Source organism: Rhinopithecus bieti, unplaced genomic scaffold (assembly GCF_001698545.2).
Source record: "Rhinopithecus bieti isolate Rb0 unplaced genomic scaffold, ASM169854v2 scaffold_13207, whole genome shotgun sequence".
In the NCBI taxonomy this organism is placed as follows: Eukaryota; Metazoa; Chordata; class Mammalia; order Primates; family Cercopithecidae; genus Rhinopithecus; species Rhinopithecus bieti.
In genome coordinates this window covers 4,272,447-4,293,232 of record NW_016807866.1, presented here as the reverse complement: position 1 = coordinate 4,293,232, position 20,786 = coordinate 4,272,447, and the positions used below count along the sequence as shown (strand labels likewise).

Genomic DNA, 20,786 nt, shown 5'->3' with positions numbered 1-20,786 from the left:
TTTTTTTTTTTTTTTTTTTTTTGCTTTAAGGAACAGTGACCTGGTCTCTATAAGAAAGTGATACTCTGTGTTTGTAGCCACATGTGAGCTACATTGAGAAATTGCCTGTGTGCCCACAGAAGGAAGGAGTACCACCTTCTTCATCTATCCCATCCTATATTTTCACAGTTGCAGAGTTGGGTCTGATGTGAGACATGCAAAAAATGGCAAGGGAGGGACAAAGCAATAAACCTATCTGATGTGCTCCAAATGGATTCTGTTTTCCACGTTTAAAAGATGTAAGTGATATGAGCAAGCATTAATTCCTCAAGCAAGGTTTGATACTCAGTTCCATATTAAAGGCAAGCAAAGCAAGAGTCTTAGGGTCGGGTGTACTGTCAGGAGCATGGGGACTGCACACAGAAGGGACCACAAAGTTGTCCTGGTGTACTGTCAGGAGCACGGGGAGCCACATGGATTAGACCCCGAAATTAGCCCTACCTGCAATGCGGCCTTTAGCACAATCCAAGACAAGTTGAACCTTAAGATTCAGGCTTAATTTGTGCAAAACTAAAAGGCATAAAATATTGGTATAGGACAATCTATGCATTATTTTCTAAAGGTAAAGAGATTGTACATCTTACCCCTAACACACACACACACACACACAACCAGCCCCAAGAAAATATATTATAGAAGAAAGGTCAATGGCTCTGTTCCTCTTTCTTTAGAATTATAAGATAAGCCTGTTACATATCCTGAATCATTGGTCCCATTCTATGTATATGCAAAAGAAGTTCAAAGGCTGACTTTGACAAAGGGTGTTTGGAGAAGGATGATAAAATGTGTCTGATAAAACAAACACAAAAGACTTTAGCAATAAAGACCTACAAATTGGGAAAGCAGGACTTGGGCAGCAGGGTGTGAAACTGTGTTATCTACAGCTTCAGCACAAAAAGATAGTGGCTTGGAGCAGAAGTCTTTATCTGGCCTTCACAAGAATGGAGATTGCACCTCCCCCGACCCCCCTGTCCACAAAACCCAGGAAACACCTTGCAGAGTTGATGCAATATTTGCTATCCCAGCCCTTGGTGACAGTTAAAATAGTGTTACAACATAACATTGAGCAACGACCTTGCTGTATCATCCAAGACTATGTTTTACACTACTTTTTTTCCCCCAGGACATTTTGCACATTTTTTAGTTCTTCCCTTACTTTCAGTTCAGGTCATTAATAGGAAGAAACATTGTCTCTTCTTCCTTTCCAATACAATTTAAAAATACCTTCCTGATTGACACTTCAGGAAGAAGATTAATAATATTTAACCTTTTGCATCTTATCACATCATTTCTTGAGAATTTCAAAGAATCATCTGTATCTCTTCTTGAAGATGTATCATTATTCTTAGGGCTGGAGTTTAATTTATGTATCTGTATCTCTTCTTGAAGATGTATCATTATTCTATCCGAATGACTTTCTTAGGGCTGGAGTTTAATTTATGTGATTGCAATCAGGAAACCACTTTGAAAGGGAAGAAATCCATTTTGCTTTGCATGAGTTGTAAATTTTCTGTAAATAAAATTTCACAAGACCCTCCCTTTTTTAAAGAAGCAGCGAAACGGCTGTTGGAGGAGTGGCAGGGCATGGGGGTGGACCACTAATTCACAGGTCAGGGGGTCCCAGATCAGCCACTGTTTCGGGAGTTTAGAAAAGTCACTCACTTTTCAGAGCCTCCTTTTCCCTCTGTAAACTAAATGGATTTTACAAAATGTTTGCTAAGAATCTTTTCACCTCTAAACAAAATGACCCAATGCTGTTTCACAGAAGGATGGCCTTCAAACCAGCTTCACTCTGTTTTATTTCATAATAATCCTTCACCTTTGATGACTGTGTTTAGCTTGACAAGGCACTTCAGCAGCTATGATTTAATTTGGTTTTCTTGATAACTTTTAAATGGCATGATTTTAGACTTGGCAAAGGAGGAAGCAGAGGCACAGAAAGGTCAAGAGAACTTCAGAGAGTCACAGGGAGCCAAACACCAAGTCAAGTAACAAATTGAGTACTGAGAAAATAAGACATTTTAGGCTAGAGGCTTGCAAACGTTTTGAACAGCAAGAAACAGTAAGAAGTAAGTTGTATGCCAGGGCTCAGGGGAGATACGTCAATCAAAAAAAGAGCTTCAGGAAGCAGTATTCACCCTTACTACCAATGAAGCACTCTATTTTCCAGTTATTCTGTTCTATTTCTTCTTCTTGCCTTTATTTTGTTATTATTATTATTAACGACCAATCTATGGGTCACAACCTATGGTTTAGAAGTCATCGTTTAGAAACTCTTCACATGGCAACATACTTCTTTTTGCTAAATTAGAAGTCTAGGTCTACTTCTCTGTGCTCCTTACCTGTGGGCAAATGCTAAGTGGGATTCTCCTGTTTAGGTTTTCTTGCTCTCAAGAGCTCCTGAAGGCTGTATACCAGGAAAGTGCTGTCCTTAGAGTCAAGGTTTTCACTGAAGGGGGCACATGACCCTCCTGGCTGGCTTTGAATACATGATCAAGTCCTCATAAATAATGAACACTAATGACAATATCAAAACACCTATTTGCATTGTACATTCGCTAAAGTCAGAGGGAGAATTAGGGCTGCTCCCACAAGAGGGCATGTGACTCTCTAAATAAAGAGCTTTAATGCATTTTATATTTAAACCATAAGGGCATGGGCTCAAACCCAAACTGAGATGGGCTCTGCTCCTTAAGTACTATTCTGGAAAGGCATTGAAATATTTATCTTTCTATCTGGGTTCTGTGTTTCTAAAGCAGTTCCTTTCCTTGTACTACACTCCCGAGTGGGTCTGTTTGCAAATCCCGTTTAACTGGGCTGCCCTTCAGAAGCAAAAGGAGTCCTTTAGGGAAGTCATTGTCTATGAAACTTATTCAATGAGAACTATGAAGAACAGCCTTTTTTTTTTTTTATTTAATTGCATGTAATTCAAAGATTGTCTACTCTGTGCACTGACTGGGTCAAATTCTCACTTTCACTGCTCCATCTCTATGTGGCCTTGGGCAAGTTGTCTAACCTCTTTAAGCCTTCGGGGATAATGGTTCCTCACTTAATAGTATTAGCAAAAGGATTAAATGAGATAATGCACGGAAAGCCCTTGCCACAATGTCTGAAGCTCAGAATAGCTCAGTAAATGTTAAGGACCTCTACTATTTGTCCACTAAAATTTGCTCAGTTCTTATAGCCCTATCAGCATAAATAAGGCTTTTGATTTTGAGGAATCAATTCCACAGCTTTCTCTGTCCTCATGGGCTAGCAACACTTCATGGATGTCTAGTGACAAACCAACCCAGTTTCATGTTTTCTTAAACCCCCAAATAGGCTGGGCGCAGTGGCTCACGCCTGTAATCCCAATCCTTTGGGAGGCCGAGGTGGGTGGATCACGAGGTCAGGAGATCGAGACCATCTGGCTAACACAGTGAAACCGTCTCTACTGAAAATACAAAAAATTAGCTGGGCGTGGTGGCGGGCGCCTGTACTCGGGAGGCTGAGGCAGGAGAATGGCGTGAACCCAGGAGGCAGAGCTTGCAGTGAGCCAAGATCGCACCACTGCACTCCACCAGCCTGGGCAACAGAGCGAGACTCCGTCTCAAAAAAAAAAAAAAAACAAAAAAAAAAACCCAAACCTGTCAAAACCAAGCATAACCGAAATCTAATGCATTCATAGGCTGCTGTTCTGCTATCCAGTCTCTTCCTGGTATGATAAACTGTTTTCTTGACCAACAAAGCCAATAGTATATACACTTACATATTAGTTTAAAAAATAGAAAAGTATCATATTTACTTTAGAAAATCTAAAACTTTGTCTCAAAGGGGAATTCAGGTTATTTTCAGAAATACTGAATCTCCTTCTCTTTTGTTCACAGCAAAATAAACAGACCGCCAGGAGAGAGGATTCTTGTTTTATAGGTTGCTACAGAGGAGTTATGTGAGGTATACAACTCAGGGCTTCAACATTTAAAAATTTTAAAGATCAGTGAAGAGAGGATTTTTTTTCTAGAGAAGTTTTTATGTTTAGGTTCTGTAGGGGGAAAAGCTACTTGATAAGTTTCAGATGATCCAGCATTTTCTAGATGTTTATTCACACTTAAATTTTTTAGAACCAGATATTTCAAGTTTAGTAAAAGCCAAGGAAGTATTAACTTTTGTTGTATCCATTCTCTATAATTGAAGAACCAATGTGCTTTTATGCTGCTATATAACTTCCTACTTTTTATCCAGATTTCCTAGTTTGACTCATAAGAATTCTAGAACACTTTAAAGATGACAAGTTAACAGAATAACATACTGGCTAAAGAAGTTTTTCTCTTGCTGCTTTACTTCAATGCAGTATCATGTCTTCACTAAAGGAATGTCTTTCGGGGAGAGTGTGATTAATTAAATCTATGTTTACCATGATCAGAAAACAATATCATACACAACGGTGAAAATAAAACTTACATATAACTTTATTTCCTTCTCATTCCCAGTAACAGAGGGGTTAACCTGAAGTCTTAATCCATTTCCACTCTAATTGGGAAAGGTGGGGGGTGGGGAAATCATTTCGGTAGCAAAATGAAAATTGCTAGCCTGGATATGCCTGAGGCAAAAAGAAAAGAAATGAATTCTCTTGTGAGCGTGATTAGTGAGGGGGAAGAAATATCAGCATCTTGCACTTCATTTCATGTCATCGTTCAATTTGCCGGTGTTAAATAATGACCTCCAGAGCAGTGGGTGGATCGGGAGAAGGGGGCGTGCAGGTCTCCTAGAGTGAGTTCACTGTGCACCATGTCTGGGCACTGGGTGTCCATCATTCAGCTCAATCAGGACCTGACTCCATTTGACAGCTCAGCTCCCAGGTGTGGAGGTTTGCAGACTAAAAGTGGAGCCCCCACTGGCATATTTGGTAAACTTTTCTTCTTTCCTCCTCAGAAGTCCACTTCATTATTTGGTGTCTTTGGTTAAAGAGAAGGCTAAACAAAATGATTTCTATTTTAGAAACTTTACTGCTTCTGCATTAAGGAAAAGACTTCATCTAGAATATTTTCTCTAAAACCTGACATGCTTCCTAAATCGAGAAGTTGTCAGTTACAGAACTTCCTAAAACAGAATGTTTTCGAAAACATCTTAAAGCCCACATTTATATAAATATTTGCTGCAGGCCCCCTTGAGAACTTACCTAAAAGTGCTGTATCAATCAATAATACATTTTAAATTCTCCTCAAAATGGGTATCTTCACATGCATTTGAATTTTTTTTTTTTTTTTTTTTTTTTTTTGAGATGGAGTCTTGCTCTGTCGCCCAGGTTGGAGTGCAGGGGCGCGATCTCGGCTCACCGCAACCTCCGCTTCTCAGGTTCACGCCGTTCTCCCGCCTCAGCCTCCCGAGTAGCTGGGGCTACAGGCACCTGCCACCACGCTCGGCTAATTTTTTGTATTTTTAGTAGAGACGGGGTTTCACCATTTACAGGATGGTCTCGATCTCCTCACCTCGTGATCTGCCCACCTTGGCCTCCCAGAGTGCTGGGATTACAGGCTTGAGCCACCGCGCCTGGCACATTTGAATTATTAAGATAACTAGAAAAGAAAAAAATGGGAGTGTGCTATATAGTCACTTAAGATTAGTGTACTAATTGGCCAGTGGTCAACTAGAAATGACCTATAATTTATTTCTTGGCTCATTTGTGGTAATATTTTGGTGATCATCTGTTTCTTTGCTCTGGCTGTTTTCAAAACAACCTACTCTGTAAAAATATGTGATAATATTTTTCAGTGTTGTTTGTATGTTTCTAATACTTTTGGATGATCTCTGAATATAGCTTTCATTGCACATATAAATATAAATTAAAATTAGCTATCAAGTCATATCTATTTTCAGATGTTTTAGTTTATTTTTATTAAAAAATCTTTCCACTCTTTCTCTATACCTTTCAAAAAGAGAACTCTACAGAAATAGTACCAGTTTTTAATTCAAAAATTCTAGCAAAATTTGCCTTACATTTTAGAAAATAGATTTAAATGGTAGTATTTTCTAAGCAAGTCCAAAACAATCATATAAAATAGTTTAAATCTCACTTAACTATTGTTTGAGATAAGTGATGTTTTATGAGAAGTCTCCAAAAAAATGTTTACTATTCCATATCAGTGTATTATCCATAAAAATGGTATCATTTATTGAATATCAGTTGTATAATATTAATAATGTAACCTGAAAATACGTAACCATTACAATACAGATCTTAGCAGTTTCATGAAATTTAGAAAATGTAATTATGTAATTAGAGAATAGGATTATTACTTCTACTATTGCTTTTTCCAGCTATTTTATATTTCAGACTATATGAAATTTTAAAGTTTTTGTAGACTATGGCAATTTCATGACCCCACAAGAAAGCAGGATAGTGATAGTCTTAGCCAACTATTTCATGTAAAAGTCTGTTTTCCAAATTCGAAGATAGCAGGATTAATATGAAAGTATTTGCCATCTTATCCAAGTCCTATAGAATACTCTAAGGCTAATATTTGGCAATTTATTATTTAATTGACAAATGTAGATATCTCAGCAATTCCTTCACAGATCAAGACCTTGTAAGTAGACTAAGATCAAGAGGAAGATCAAGGTCTTACTCTGGATTCTTGAGTAGACTTTCTATGTCCCAAAACAAATAGGCGATTTGGCAACCAAAATTTAACTAAAGCTTCTATATTCCCCTTCTAAGTAATTCTGCTATGTTTATGGGAAATTTCTCTATAATCTATATAGGATCATAAATAGGAAAATTTTTATTTTAGTAAAAAAGTCACAAACTTGAGGTAGTAACAGTTGTAATAATAATAATAATGAACCTTATCTGTTTATTGCATAGGAATTCAACTATGTTGTACATCCGTATTATTTTTTAAACTATTATTTTGTAATATCATACATAGTGAAATTCACTAATTTGGTGGGGATGAAGTAGACGGAATTAATGAAAGAGCTGAATTTTCATATTTTTAATGATTGTAATAATAAATTATTTTGGATAATACTGAGTAACTGTGTCTATTCTCAATCACCATGTAAATTATAGAATACGATAGCGATGTGTCTCTGATTTTCTAGAAGATGCAGAATCTCAAGAGTTATTTTTATGCGTATACTTGTTTTAAATCATATCTCCTTGAATCTGCTTTTTAAAATAGGCAATACTTACGTGAAATTAGAGAAACCCTATGTGAAATGGGAAAGTCCTTAAAATGTCCTATCTCTGGTTGATTCTGGGTCCTCTTTTTCCTTTCTGGCCCCTTCCCACTTGAAACCCAAGTTCACTCTAGCCATATGCTGATGTGGGTAAGCACCAGACCCAGGCCGATTTCCCACAATTCCAACTGGCATTTGCATAAATGTTCCTGGAGCTGGAAAGCCCACCTTGTCCAAGCCTCTTGTTTTGTGGATGAAGAGGCTGAGGCTGGGACAAGGTAAATAACTACCTTGCTCGCATGGCTAGTGACAAACTTCCTATAGGTTCCTCTACCTTATGAGATAGTGAGTACTCCTGCACTCAAATATATTGGGGTTCATGTTAATTGCCTGAATGAATCCAATCATCAATAACTCTAAAAGTCAAATTTGGAATTTGGAATCTGAGTGAATGATTACCTAGCTATAATTTGAAGATAATGTGTGTGTGTGTGTGTGTGTGTGTGTGTGTGTAAAAAAGTCACTCATATATATCTTTATGTAGAATATATATGTATTTATGTCTTTATAATATATATTAATGTCTTCACTCCAAGTATCCAAGAATTAGTTGTCCATGTAGAAATTTGCTGTTTCAGCCAGCTTGGGGGAATTTCCTTTGCCTGTCCTGTACCCACCATTGTCCACATTTAAGTTCTAACATAGACCTACCTACTGCTCTACCAGCTCACTAAGGGTCGTCTTATCAAGCTGGTCTGCAGTTAATCCCCTACCCTCCTCCCTTCAAGAACCAGTTAAAATGACTCAGTTATTTTTTAACACAAAAGTTGCATAAGGAAAAAATACTTTCCTATTTCATAATTCTCCTAGTGAAAAAGTAAATTATAAACACAAGAAATCCAAATAAATGATTCCATTTGGGAAGGAGCATTTGCTGTGGGATGGCATGTGGGACATGAGGAACAGGACCCCTGCTTTTAATTCATACGTTCATTCATTTCTTTTTTACTCAACTTAGAAAAATCATGTCATGTTTCTAATTCATTGTGGTGGAAATAGCTTTAAATATATTAACTAACTAAAATGCTTCAAATAAAGCAGATTACGAAAGAAAGCAGACTCTAGAAGTCTTAGCAACTTTATAGACTCTGCATCTATCATCCACCAGAAAATCTTATTGGTGTGACATTCACCAATTAGGGAACTGAAGGCTGTGGACAAGTCCCTAAACTCCCCTCCCTGAAGCACAATTTTCAGATGCTCCACTTGGATATTTCCCCACAATGCTCAGCTGAAGGATATCACTCAAAGAGAAGACTGGTTTCATGTGGAGAATGACTTCTCAGGGTATCTCTTAAAACATACCTCTGTCTGTAGCTGATGGAACCAAAGAGAATGTGGAGAAGGGCCCACACCCTTTCCAGGGTTCACACATCGGCCCCTTAACCTGTGTATTCAACCCATAGGACTAACAGATAGAAACTGGTAAATCTTGTTTATTTTATTATTATTTATTTATTTATTTATTTTTGAGACAGATCTGGCTCTGTCGCCCAGGTTGGAGTGCAGTGGCGCCATCTCAGTTCACTGCAACCTCCGCCTTCCAAGTTCAAGCAATTCTCCTGCCTTAGCCTTCTGAGTAGCTGGGACTACAGGCATGCGCCACCACGCCCAGCTACTTTTTGTATTTTCAGTAGAGACGGGGTTTCACCATGTTGGCCAGGCTGGTCTCGAACTCCTGACCTCATGATCTGCCCGCTTCTGCGTCCCAAAGTGCTGGGATTACAGATGTGAGCCACCGTGCCCAGCCAGAAACTGTTATCTTTGCCCAAAAGAGACGCTTGGACCTTCGAGGGTTCCCAGCAGCCCTTGAGAACCAATGCAGGAAAGTAGGGGCAGTGGTTTCTGCACTCCTTGGTGACTTCTTCTGATAAGGATGGATTCCATAGCTTAGACCAGTAGCTGCCTCACTGAGGTGATCTATTACTGTGTGTTAACTGGTAGATTGCTAGCAGACTGAAACATTGAGTGGTTTTTTGAAAAATGTATACGCCATATTTCAAAATAAACCTGTTTATAGGAATTCCTATTTGAGAATGAGTATCGTTTAAAAAAGAAAAATGTAAAATCATGGCCTATTTAAAATAGAACCTCCAATTTCTGATCCATAATGCTTATATTTAAAAATGCGGCCGGGCGCGGTGGCTCAAGCCTGTAATCACAGCACTTTGGGAGGCCGAGACGGGCGGATCACGAGGTCAGGAGATCGAGACCATCCTGGCTAACACGGTGAAACCCTGTCTCTACTAAAAAATACAAAAAAAAAAAAACTAGCCGGGCGAGGTGGCGGGCACCTGTAGTCCCAGCTACTCGGGAGGCTGAGGCAGGAGAATGGCGTAAACCCGGGAGGCGGAGCTTGCAGTGAGCTGAGATCTGGCCACTGCACTCCAGCCTGGGCGACAGAGCGAAACTCCGTCTCAAAAAAAAAAAAAAAAAAAAAATGCATCAGGTGTGTTTCATAGGGAACTAGTTTTGCTGGAAAAGAAAGGGACAGGAGATGCTTTTGTAATATTGTTTCAGAGCTCAAGGAAACCAAAGCCTGTTTTATAGGCTGCAGGCATGCATGGGCTCGTGAATGGTAAGAGGAAATGCAACAATGTTGTGGAGATTACTTGCTGGCTGTATCCATGGCTGTAAAAATGCATTAGTGGTGTTGGACAGTGGGTTAGGTAGGCCCTTTGCAACTCAGTTATTGCTGCCTGTATATGTGTGTTCTTTCCACCTTTGGAGCTCAATCAAGTGATGCTGTTAATAAAAATTTCTGAACTTCGCTTCGGGGACAGCCAGAGGGAAAACATGAGTCAAGAAAGCACTGCACTTATAATGGTCCTCACTAAACAGCAGTTTAAAAACAGGGCTTGCTCAAGCACTAGCAGACCTTATTGTCGTAGCAAAATTGCATATCCAGGGGGAGTGAATTGCATCTTTGAGTGGTTCCGGCCGTAGAAACTGTACTGTCCAATATGGAGCCACTAGCCCCATGTGCAGTATTGACCATTTACAATGTGGTCAATTTGAGATGCGCTGCTAAATGTAAAATACACACAGACTTTTTGAAGACATAGCTACAGAAAAAAAAAGGAAAATGCTAATAGTCATAATAATTTTCATGGTTGATTACATGTTCAGAATAACAATGTTTTCAATAGATTTGGGTGATGGTTAAATAAAACATATTATGATTTATTTTGCCATTTCTTTACTTTTTTAATGTTAGCTACTTAGAAAATTCTAAATTATGTATATGACTCTCATTATATTTCTTTTTTTTTTTTTTTTTTTTTTTGAGATAGAGGTCTCGCTCTGATTGCCAGGTTGGGAGTGCACATGACACGCGTCTGTCTCGGCTCACTGCAACCTCCACCTCCCCGGTTCACACCATTCTCCTGCCTCAGCCTCCCGAGTAGCTGGGATTACAGGCGCCTGCCACCACGCCCAGCTAATTTTTTTGTATTTTTAGTAGAGACGGGGTTACATCGTGTTAGCTGGATGGTCTTGATCTTCTGATCTCGTGATCTGCCCACCTCAGCCTCCCAAAGTGCTGGGATTACAGGCATGAGCCACCTTGCCCGGCTGACTCTCATTGGATGTGCTGCTCTAGAATAAGAAAGAATGTCCGCATAGTTTTTGTTTGTTTTTGGTAGAGATGGGGTCTTGCTGTGTTGCCCAGGCTGGTCTCAAACTTCTGCGCTCAAGCAATCATCCAGCCTTGGCCTTCCAAAGCACTGGAGTTAGAAGCTTGAGCCTCTGAACTCAGCCTGTCCTCATGGTTTAAAGGCAACTTGTCAGGATCTAATAAAGAAATCTGACTGGTAATATAATGTTTTGACTATCTTGCAAGCTGCTGGCTACAACTGGGCACTCTGCAGGCAAACTGCATGGGCTTAGAATGGGCCGATTACTAAATCTTAAGTGTCCTCATTTGTAAACTGAAGGGAGTAATGATGGACCACTCACTGCTCGATAATTAAATGGGATAATTAATGTATGTAAAGCGGCTCCTTGTGAGGCCTGATAGAAGATGTACTGGTGACTTCTATTACCATACTTGTCTTGGTCATCTCAGGCTGCTATAACAAAATACCACAGACTGGGTGCCTTAAACAGCAGGCATTTATTGCCTCATAGCTCTGGAGGTTGGGAAGTCTGAGATCAGGGTGCCAGCATGATTGGGTTCAGTGGAGGTAGGGAGAGAGAGAGAGAGACAGAGAGAGAGAGATCAATCTGGTGTTTTCTTATAAGGGCATTAATCCCATCATGAGGACCCCAGCCTTACAACCTCATCTTAACCTAATCACCTCCCACAGACCCTAATCATAGCAGCACATAGAGGATTCGGGTTTCAATGTGAATTTTGGAGGGATACAAATTTTGGAGGGATTCAGGCCATAACAACAACTTAAAAAGTCCAATCTCCACTGGGCGTGGTGGCTTACACCTGTAATCTCAACACTTTATGAGGCCGAGGTGTGCAGATCACTTCAGGTCAGGAGTTTGAGACCAGCTTGGACAACATGGTGAAATCCCATCTTTACAAAAAATACAAAAATTATCTGGGCATGGTGGCATATGCCAGTAGTCCCAGCTACTCAGCTGGGATCATGCCACTGCACTCCAGCCTGGGTGACAGCGAGACTCTGTCTCCAAAAAAAAAAAAAAAAAAAAAGCAAACAAAAAAATGTTCTATCTGAGATACTGGATCCTCCAACTCTGAGTGCAAACCTTGAACCAGATGCGGCAGTGGCATCACTGGGAGCTTATGGGAAACTGAGAATCTCAGGCTTCTTCCCAGACCTGCTGAGGCAGAATCTGTAGTTAACCAGACTCACAGGGGCTCAGGTACACATTTACTTTCTGCAGTACTGCCTAGGGAATTTAAAGGTGAGTAAAACACAGCCTCACTGGCAAGGTATTCACAATCCACTGGTGCGTTTGTGTGGGAATGAGAGTGAATCTAGAGAGACTAAGGCAATTATCTAGTGCGCTGTTAGGAGGCTCCATAAAAAACACCCCTGCTCTCCAGTGATCCACAATCAACAGTGAGATGACAAAGGAGTCAAGTAGATGGAGATAAAAAATACCAGCTTTGTCACTGATAGAACTTTTGGAGAGCATGGCTTAGGTATGTGACTTCCTGCCACTGAGTTCCAGAAGTAGGGAGACTCACTCACCAATACCTAAGCAGTGTCTCCCCAAAAGAGTAAGGAAAGGGAAAGAACATACCCAGGGTACTTGTTTTTTTTTTATTGCTATCAAACGAGGAAATTGCCAAGCTTAGCAACTTAAACAAATTTAGCCCACAGTTCTGCAGGTCACAAATCTGGTGGTGCTGTACTAGATTCTCTGCTCAGAGCTTCACAAGGCCAAAACTCCAGGGGTTGGCTAACCTGAGGCCTTACTTGAAAGCATTAGGGAGAAATTCACCTCCAAGCTCATGCAGGTGGTTGGCAGAATGCAATTCCATGGGGCTGTAGCATGGTGGCCCTCATTTCCTTGCTGGCTGTCAACCAGGGGTCACCCTCAGCATCTAGAGACTGCTCTCTAGTTCTTGCAAGTGCCTGCTCTGTCTTCCAGCTACAACGCTGACTTCACTTCTGTCCCAGCCTGAGAAAACACTGTGTTTGTAATGGTCTCCTGTGATTAGATTAGGGCTACCAGGAAAATCTCTCTGTTGCGTGAGTCAAAGCCAACTGATTAGTAACCTTAATTACATATACCAAAAAAAATCTTTTTTCCATGTAACATAACCAGAGCATGATCCCTCATCATATTCCCAGCCCCAGGGATTAGGGTGGAAAGTTTGAGGGGTTCATTTTATGCTTCTGCCTTCTACAACTGGTTTCTGCTTCCAGCACTACTAACCAGATAATTCAATCTTTTATGGTGGAAGAGGAATGAGGGTGTAAAAAGAGGTCAAGAGTTTTACACTAAGGAATGTTGTTCCACATAGAAACCTGAAACCAAGGAAGGGGTCGTTCCACTACCTCCTGTCACCCGCCCCACCCCCCAATATATTTAAATAGCTATAACCCAAAACACATTATAATTCAAGTCACACAGGAGATGTAGAGGTGATGATGAAACATGTGATTGGTCTTTGAGAGGCAATTACACCTGAGGCAGAAGAATCTGCCCCCCTCCAAGATGAGGACAGGAAGGATGGCTCTTAATCCTGCAGGACTATGCTAAAGACCTTGCATTGAATTCCAGATGCCCAGGAGAACATGGTTGGCAGAACTATGGTGTGGGAGACTTATCTGGAAGTACTGTGTACAATTAGCAGGAACCCCCTTTCTCGGAGATCTTTGTAATAAATCAGCAGAGAGGTAATGAGAACTTGAACCAGAATGATGTCAATAGGAATTGAAAGGTGGGGGCTGAATTGTTATCAACCAAAGAAACAAAAAACGAGCCCTTGGCAACAGACTGAATGAGGGCAAAGATCAATTCATGGATCCAAGTCTGGAAACTGGGAGAATGATGGTGCAGTGGGGAAAACAAGAGGAAGACCTGGGTTGAAGTGGAAGCTGATGAATTTTATCTTCAGTAAAATACACATGCCAAACACTAATTTTCTCAGGTTGCCTCCGTCTTACACACATGCACACATACACATACACCTCTCAACACTGGTCTTTCCCTCCTCCTGCTACCCCACCAGTTTCTCTCCCTCCTCCAACATGTTTCATTCTCCTTCCCTACATCCCATTTGCTTTCTACTCTCTGCTCTATTTCTGTTGCTGCCACTCAACTGAATCTCTTCTGGCAAAGGTTACATGGCACTCTCTGTAGACAAATCCAGTGGAATATTTTCAGTCCTTGTTTTCATGGCCCCTTTGTGGGCTTTGGGACATGGCTTTCCTCCAAACCTAGCGTTTTCCTTTATTCTTTTTTTTTCTTTTTCTTAATTTTTTTATTTTATTTATTTATTTATTTTGAGATGGAGTCTCACCCTGTCTCCTAGGCTGGAGTGCAACGGTGCAATCTTGGCTCACTGCAACCTCCACCTCCCGGGTTCTAGTGATTCTCCTGCCTCAGCCTCTCGAATAGCTGGGATTACAGATGTCCACCACCATGTCTGGCTAATTTTTGTATTTTTAGTAGTGATGGGGTTTCACCATGTTGGTGAGGCTGGTCTCGAACTCCTGACCTTAGGTGATCCACTTGCCTTGGCCTCCCAAAGTGCTGGGATTACAGGCATGAGCCACTGCGCCTGGCTGCATTTTCCTTTATTCTTATTCCTTATTCTCTCCTCTTTCTTTTCCTGGCTCCATCTCCTTGATTGCTCCCTCTTTTGCTCACCCCTGGAATGTTGATAATCCCAGAACCCGTGAATGGTCTCTTCTCACTGGAAACAGTCTCTGAAACTACCATAGATAGTTTGACTGTGCCATAGATACAATCTGAAACTACCATAGATATTCTGAGGATGTTCAGCTCATTATTTCTAAATGAAACCTCTCCCCAGAATTTCTGTTTTCCCCACCAGCACTTCCTATTCTGTTCTGGGCATCCAAAGCTCAGAGAGACATCACGATGTCTCTCTCCAAACCCACTGTTTCTGATCTTCTCTACTACTATTAATGGACAGATGTGGGGGAGACTCCTCACCCTCCCTCACCTCAACCCCTCTTTCATCTCAATTGCTTCTACCTTAATCCAGATCCTCATGACCCCTTGTCTGACAACTGCAGTAGCTCCCCACTCCTCATCTCTACCCCCTCCAACTCACCGAGCTGTTGTTGACAGACTTATTTTTCTAAAATATAGATTAATTTTGTTATTTCCCAGTTTGGCTTTGATAGATCAATTTCCTTCATGTTGAAGTTCACATTTCCTCAGGTTGCATGTGCTTCCAATGACCTACCTATGTCCATGTATTTGTGAACTGCCACGCTCCCTCCCCACCGCACCAACCTGGTCTCAAACCTATGCCCAACCACACTGGAAATGACACACTGATGTGTTTCATAAACTCACGCCCTTGCTCATGATGCTTATTCAGCCCAGAGCACCATCTCCCCACCCCACCGTCACCTCCCTGAACCCCTCCTGTAGCTCTTTGAACCACCTACAAATCTACCCAGCCTCCAAAAGTCAAGTCAAAAATCACCTCTGCTAGGAAGGAAGCCTTTCCTGAGCCCACCAGGGGCTGCTGGCCCCTCTTCCTCTTACATTCCCTCCCACCAGTTCCTGGGACCCTGGACATGTGTCCACCAGCAGCCATGACACTTCTTTTCTCTCATCTGTTTGGCCTTTGTCACCAGTGAGCCTAGCACCTTGCCTGGGACAGAGGTAGTGTTCAAGGAATGCTGAAGGCAAGTGAATCAAATACCTCGTATCTAGAAAAGTCCTAAAGATGCCCTTTTGAACTAGTGGAGTGGGGGAAAGACTAAAACACCATTTTATATTATCATCAATGTAAAAGCTTCTCAGCCAAATGGACCTTGGCTTTCTCCTCAAACTCTGTGGTTGACAGAAATGACTTTAAAATCTGACTCCTAAAGATAGGAGGTTTGCATGGTGAAGAATTTCCAAGATACTTTCTGATCCAGACCCTGAGACAGCGGAGGATAAAAGTGAAAGATGAGATCAGAGTTAATTTTTTAGAACTCTACCAAGGATACTCACAAAAATAAATAATCATGATCAAAAAGGAACATAGCTTACTATGCATGTGGTCCTATATGTAGATATGAATGTGTGTGTGTGTGTGTGTGTGTGTGTGTGTGTGTGTGTGTGTGTGTGTGTGTGTAGGTCAAGAGTAATGTGAATTTCCGCAAGCGCCCTGAACTCTCCAAGGGTGAGGCTTCTTATCTGTAAAATGGGGATAGCAATGATGTTCTTATAAGGATTAAATCAGGCAAAGTATATAAAAGCACTTCACCCATTGCCTGGCATATAATTACACTCAATGGGGGATGTAGGGAAGAGAGAAAGAGAGAGAGCACGCGAGCGAGCAGGCTGGAGGATGAGCTACCAGATTCATTGTTCTCTGTCATAAACACACACAACCTCTCCTCTCTTGCAGTTTGGGTTCTGGCATCTTTAACCAGCTTCATGGGTAAATCACTTCAAACCTCCACAGGTGCTACTTCACCTGGGCAGCAGTTTCTCACCCCTCTACCCCTTCCCCCTCCCCAATTTAACCACATTTGCTGTGTTCTCAAGGCTGCTGATACACAATAAAGTTTTTAAGTTACCATAGTTTTCAAAATCCCCTCATTTTGCCCTTGTTTTGGGTTTAAAAAATCCTGGCTTTTTCCTCTGAATTGCTGAATTATTAGGCGTGTAGATGAACTTGTGTTTTCTTGCTTTCCTACTCCAATTTCTTAGACTCAGACACGGAAAAGCTTCTCTGGGTCTCAAGAGAGAATTCCCAGGATGGCGGGGTTCCGCTGGGTGTGCTGTCTGGTCAGTCTTACCGTTGTGGATTCCACACCCCCACCCCACTGCCCCCAACACCTATTAAAACTGAGCTGACATAACTTAAGGATACATTTGCTATTTCTTACCTTATTCACAATCAGTGCAAATGATTATTTCTCTGCCTTGCTCTTTAAAAGCAAAACTCTTCATGGAGTCATTTTATCTACTTGTAAACCACAATCTCGGTTTTTTTTTTTTTTTTTTGGATGCTCCTTTGAGACTATACATATTTAATTCCTTTCATATTTCATCATAGACCAGTCCTTCAGAACCTCTTATTTTAGTTGTTCCTTTAACTTTGGCAAAAATATAAGACCAAAGAAGCTGCAAATCTTGTTTTCCTGCCTATTTAAACAGCATGTAGAAATCTGAAGTAATTCTCTCCTTTCTTAATTTAAAAGTTAAACACACACACACACACACACACACAGCATACTAAATATTGTGGCATGGAGTTAAAAGCTTTAGGTCTGCAGCATTTGAAATGCTCAAATCCTGTCTTTGAAGAACAGTATTTCCTCTTCGTGACTCAGTGCTGTTATCAATACACAAGGCTGATAGAGTAATTTCAGATTCACAACATTATATGTAGATATTCAAAGGAAGGAAAAAGAGCTTCATGTGACTTAGCTTAATGGGTTTCCCTATAGTTGTAAATGTATAAAGTGATCCATATTTGGGAATTATCATATAACAATTATTTCTAATAGTAATTGATATAATCTATTAGAACTTGTGAGAGGTTTCGATGCAAATAATTTGCCTGCCTAGCAGAGAAACGGGAAGGAGAGTAAGCAGGGGAAAATGTTTCTAAAATGTCCTATCATTGGAAGTAAATGATCGTACATGTTTTTGCATTAAGTTAGGGTTTGGTTTTAATTTTACCTTGAATTCTAATGTTCCTACACCTTCCAAATATATTTTAAATCTTCATTAAACAAATCACATTTTAATCACACACAGAGCTTAAAAGAGGTGATTCTACAACAGATATGCAGTATTAGCTAGCGAAGGAGAACATTGGTTGAAGGTACCTAAAACCACGTGCATAAGGAACAGTTTATTTCTTATTTGGTGATTTATTATTTTAAGTCATGTTTGTGTCAAAGCTATAAAATCTCCAGTGCTAAAAGTGTGAGAAGAAATGAGCTAGCCAAAAAAAAAAAAAAAAAAAAAAAAAAAAAAAAAAAAAAAAAAAAAAGTCAGGGGAGAGTTAATTTTAAAATTTGCATTATTTTTATTTTCCTACTTTGTTATTTCAGAATGCATACTTGGAATGAATCCTCCTAGAGACGTTCACGGTATGTTACATTCCAAGTTATATTTCTAAATAAAATAAGCACCTTCATATATGTGTATATGATTTTATATCTATGTATCTCTATGTATAACTTGTGATATAATTTAACCAAATAATTACGGCTGTTTTTGCTGATTCCAATATACTTAAAAGCAGTTCTCCATATTGTAAATGTTATACCATATAAAATATTTCAATGAAAGCTTAAATGATACCCTCAGTTCTACAGCGTTTACCATAGGTGCATTCTGCTGCTATTAAATGTCTCTATACCAGTCTCTAAAAACAAAATAGAGCGTGGCTTCTCTTACAGCCCAGTTTATTACCTGTGTTATAGCAGTGGTAATGCAAAATGTTCATGACAGTAAAATGTTTACTAAGCATTCCTAAATTTTAAAAAGATTAATTTTACAATGTCCTCAGCTTGCTACTTGTGAGGTACACAATGGATTTATGAAGTGAAAGTGAAATAATCACACATGAACCATAGCATCCCACAGAAACATTCAGATGGAGGAAGCATGTAATGGAAGAACGAAGGGCTCTCCCCCCTCCCGTAGTAATTAGATTTGAAAAGTGAAGTAATCTCAAAGCCACTTCAGAAGAAAAAAATGTTTAAATTTCAATGTTCAAAACTGATAGTGTGTATGGCAGGTGATTTGTACATACATGTTACTCCTTATCCAAATTGTTTTCCATCCCTGTGACATCAATACAATCTGCAGCTATTTGGTTCCAAACCATAGCAAGATACATTCTGTTTTTTTAAATGTAAATGGTCATTTAAAATAGAAATAATTCTTTTAGACGTATGATATTTTTACAAATGTAATTTTGGAAATATATTGCTCGCAAAGGATAATTTTAAGAGAATTGTTGAGATTCTAATCCCATCTTTATGCATATTTTGGGGAGGCTTTTGTAAGAGCAAAAGTGTAAAATATTTAGTTATCTTCTGAGACCACCTATAGTTATTTACCTAAAGTTGTAGAAGAAAAACGTCAATGAACTGTTACTGTTTTCCAATTAAATTATTTCTCTTCCAACTAACCAAGTACTACTTTTAAAATCCACTGCGGAAACTTACATTTCATTCCTGTTGTGAACGTTTTTTAATTCTCCTCCCTCCCTCTCCCCGCAACAAAATTTGGAAAAATCTGTCACGTAGCATCCGCCCAACGTATCGCTTCGTTGTATTTTTTAAAAATTTTGCCTTATGACAAAGGTAAATTCTAGCATTACTCCAGGGAAACACTGGCAATGAACCTGGTAATGTTTCCTTTCCTTTCTCCCTTAGACAGGCAAAGGAAGGGGAATTCTATATTGTCGCTAAAATGAGCGCTCTGGGTGGAAAGGAATTTCCTCACTTCGTACACGCTATGGCTGTCCTTGAGAGTGCAGGCTCCGTAAAATGCCCGGCAGACTAAGGGGTTCCCTGTCCCCCCAGCCAGTGCCTCTTTCCATTCATCTTAGATCCTCAGTAAGGAGGGGCCGAGGTTGGTCTGTTTCTTGTTTTCAAGAGCGCACCGCGCTGCGCAGTTACAGCCTGCGCCGCTCCCGGGAAACCCAAATACCCCGCGATCCCATCGAGTCAAGCAGCAAAAGCTTTGATTGCTATCAGCATTTTGTCGGGCTTCAAACTCGGGATTTATCGGTTGAAACTCCTAGCTGAGCAGCTCCCACAACGCTGCCTCTGAGGGCTAAACTCGGTGCATGCAAGGCTGGGACCAACTTTCCTTCCTCGATAAGGGAACTTGACTCCCTCCTGGGAGACTGCAGCCCCAGTCCGACTCGCAGCCCCCTCGCAGGGTTCACGGTTTTAGGCAAGTGGCCCGAGACCCAGAGGAGCCTCCCTGGACCTCTCCGAGGGGTAAATCACCCAAGTCTATTATTTCCCCTGGAGTCAAAGCCTACTTTTGGAGCCGCTACACCCTCATGTTCCCTCCCGCATCTCGAGGGTCCCGGGGGATGCACTTGGGGGTGGCCCCAGGAGCGCTGGGTAGGATCTCGGAGAAAGGCATTGGAGAGCAGGCGAAAAGATTTCCCTTGCCCACAACTTGACTCTGGAGCGGGCCGCGTCCGAACCCGCAGGCAAAGGCGCTGCGGCCCCTGCGGGCGGGCGGGCGGGCGGGCGCGATGCACTCTGCTCAGGGACAGAGTTAGAAAGTGGACGTCTGGGGGATTTTACAACTGTAATTAGACTTAAAAAATCATTTTAAAAGAAAAACATACTAAGTTTTCTTTCCGAGACCCCAGGTCCATTGAAACAAAACTGCACTCGGGTGCTGGCAGTGAGCAGGGGGAGCGGAGGCCGGAGGGGTGGAGGCCGCGGGCCGCCCGCCTTAGTCCCGGAAGCCCGGGCTCCTGGAGCACAGACACCCAAGAACGGGCAGAGGCGGGCCCCAAGCACAGGGACTTCGGGAAGAGACCCCCGACCGGGCTGCACAGCGGGGAGTCCCGGTCCGAGCGTCCCCAGCCCGGCCGGCTGCGACTCCAGATTGGAATCTCGGAGACGCGCCCTGGCCGCTCCAGCTCAAGTGGGCTCTGGTGGCGGCTTCCTATCTTTTCTCCTCGAACTCCAGTTTTTCCCGGGCGACCTGAAGGCCACGAAGGGGGCCGCAGAGCCCCGCGCCGTCGGGGGCGTTCCGGGCGCACCCGGGGCTGCGCGCGGCGTCCAGCGAGGGCGGCTGCTGCCCCCTGGCGACCGCCCGGGCCCGCAGCGCGTCCCGACAGCTCCGCGAAGTCCTGGCCCGCCAGTGAAAGGCTTCCAGGCCAGCCAGCCTCGGCCCCCTCCNNC

General features: G+C 41.5%; 1 protein-coding gene across 6 annotated transcripts in view; it reads left to right on the top strand.

Annotated features, from left to right (window-relative positions):
- Positions 1 to 20,786, top strand: part of RUNX1 (RUNX family transcription factor 1) — a 276,912-nt gene that overhangs the window by 144,547 nt on the left and 111,579 nt on the right. For 4 of the 6 annotated variants that reach the window (XM_017883950.1, XM_017883943.1, XM_017883945.1 and 1 more), the window contains one exon: positions 17,952 to 17,990. The exons of the other annotated variants lie outside the window; for them this stretch is intronic. In XM_017883950.1, the coding sequence (XP_017739439.1) occupies positions 17,952 to 17,990 (39 nt within the window). The remainder of the gene's footprint in view (positions 1 to 17,951; positions 17,991 to 20,786) is intronic. 6 annotated transcript variants of the gene reach the window in all.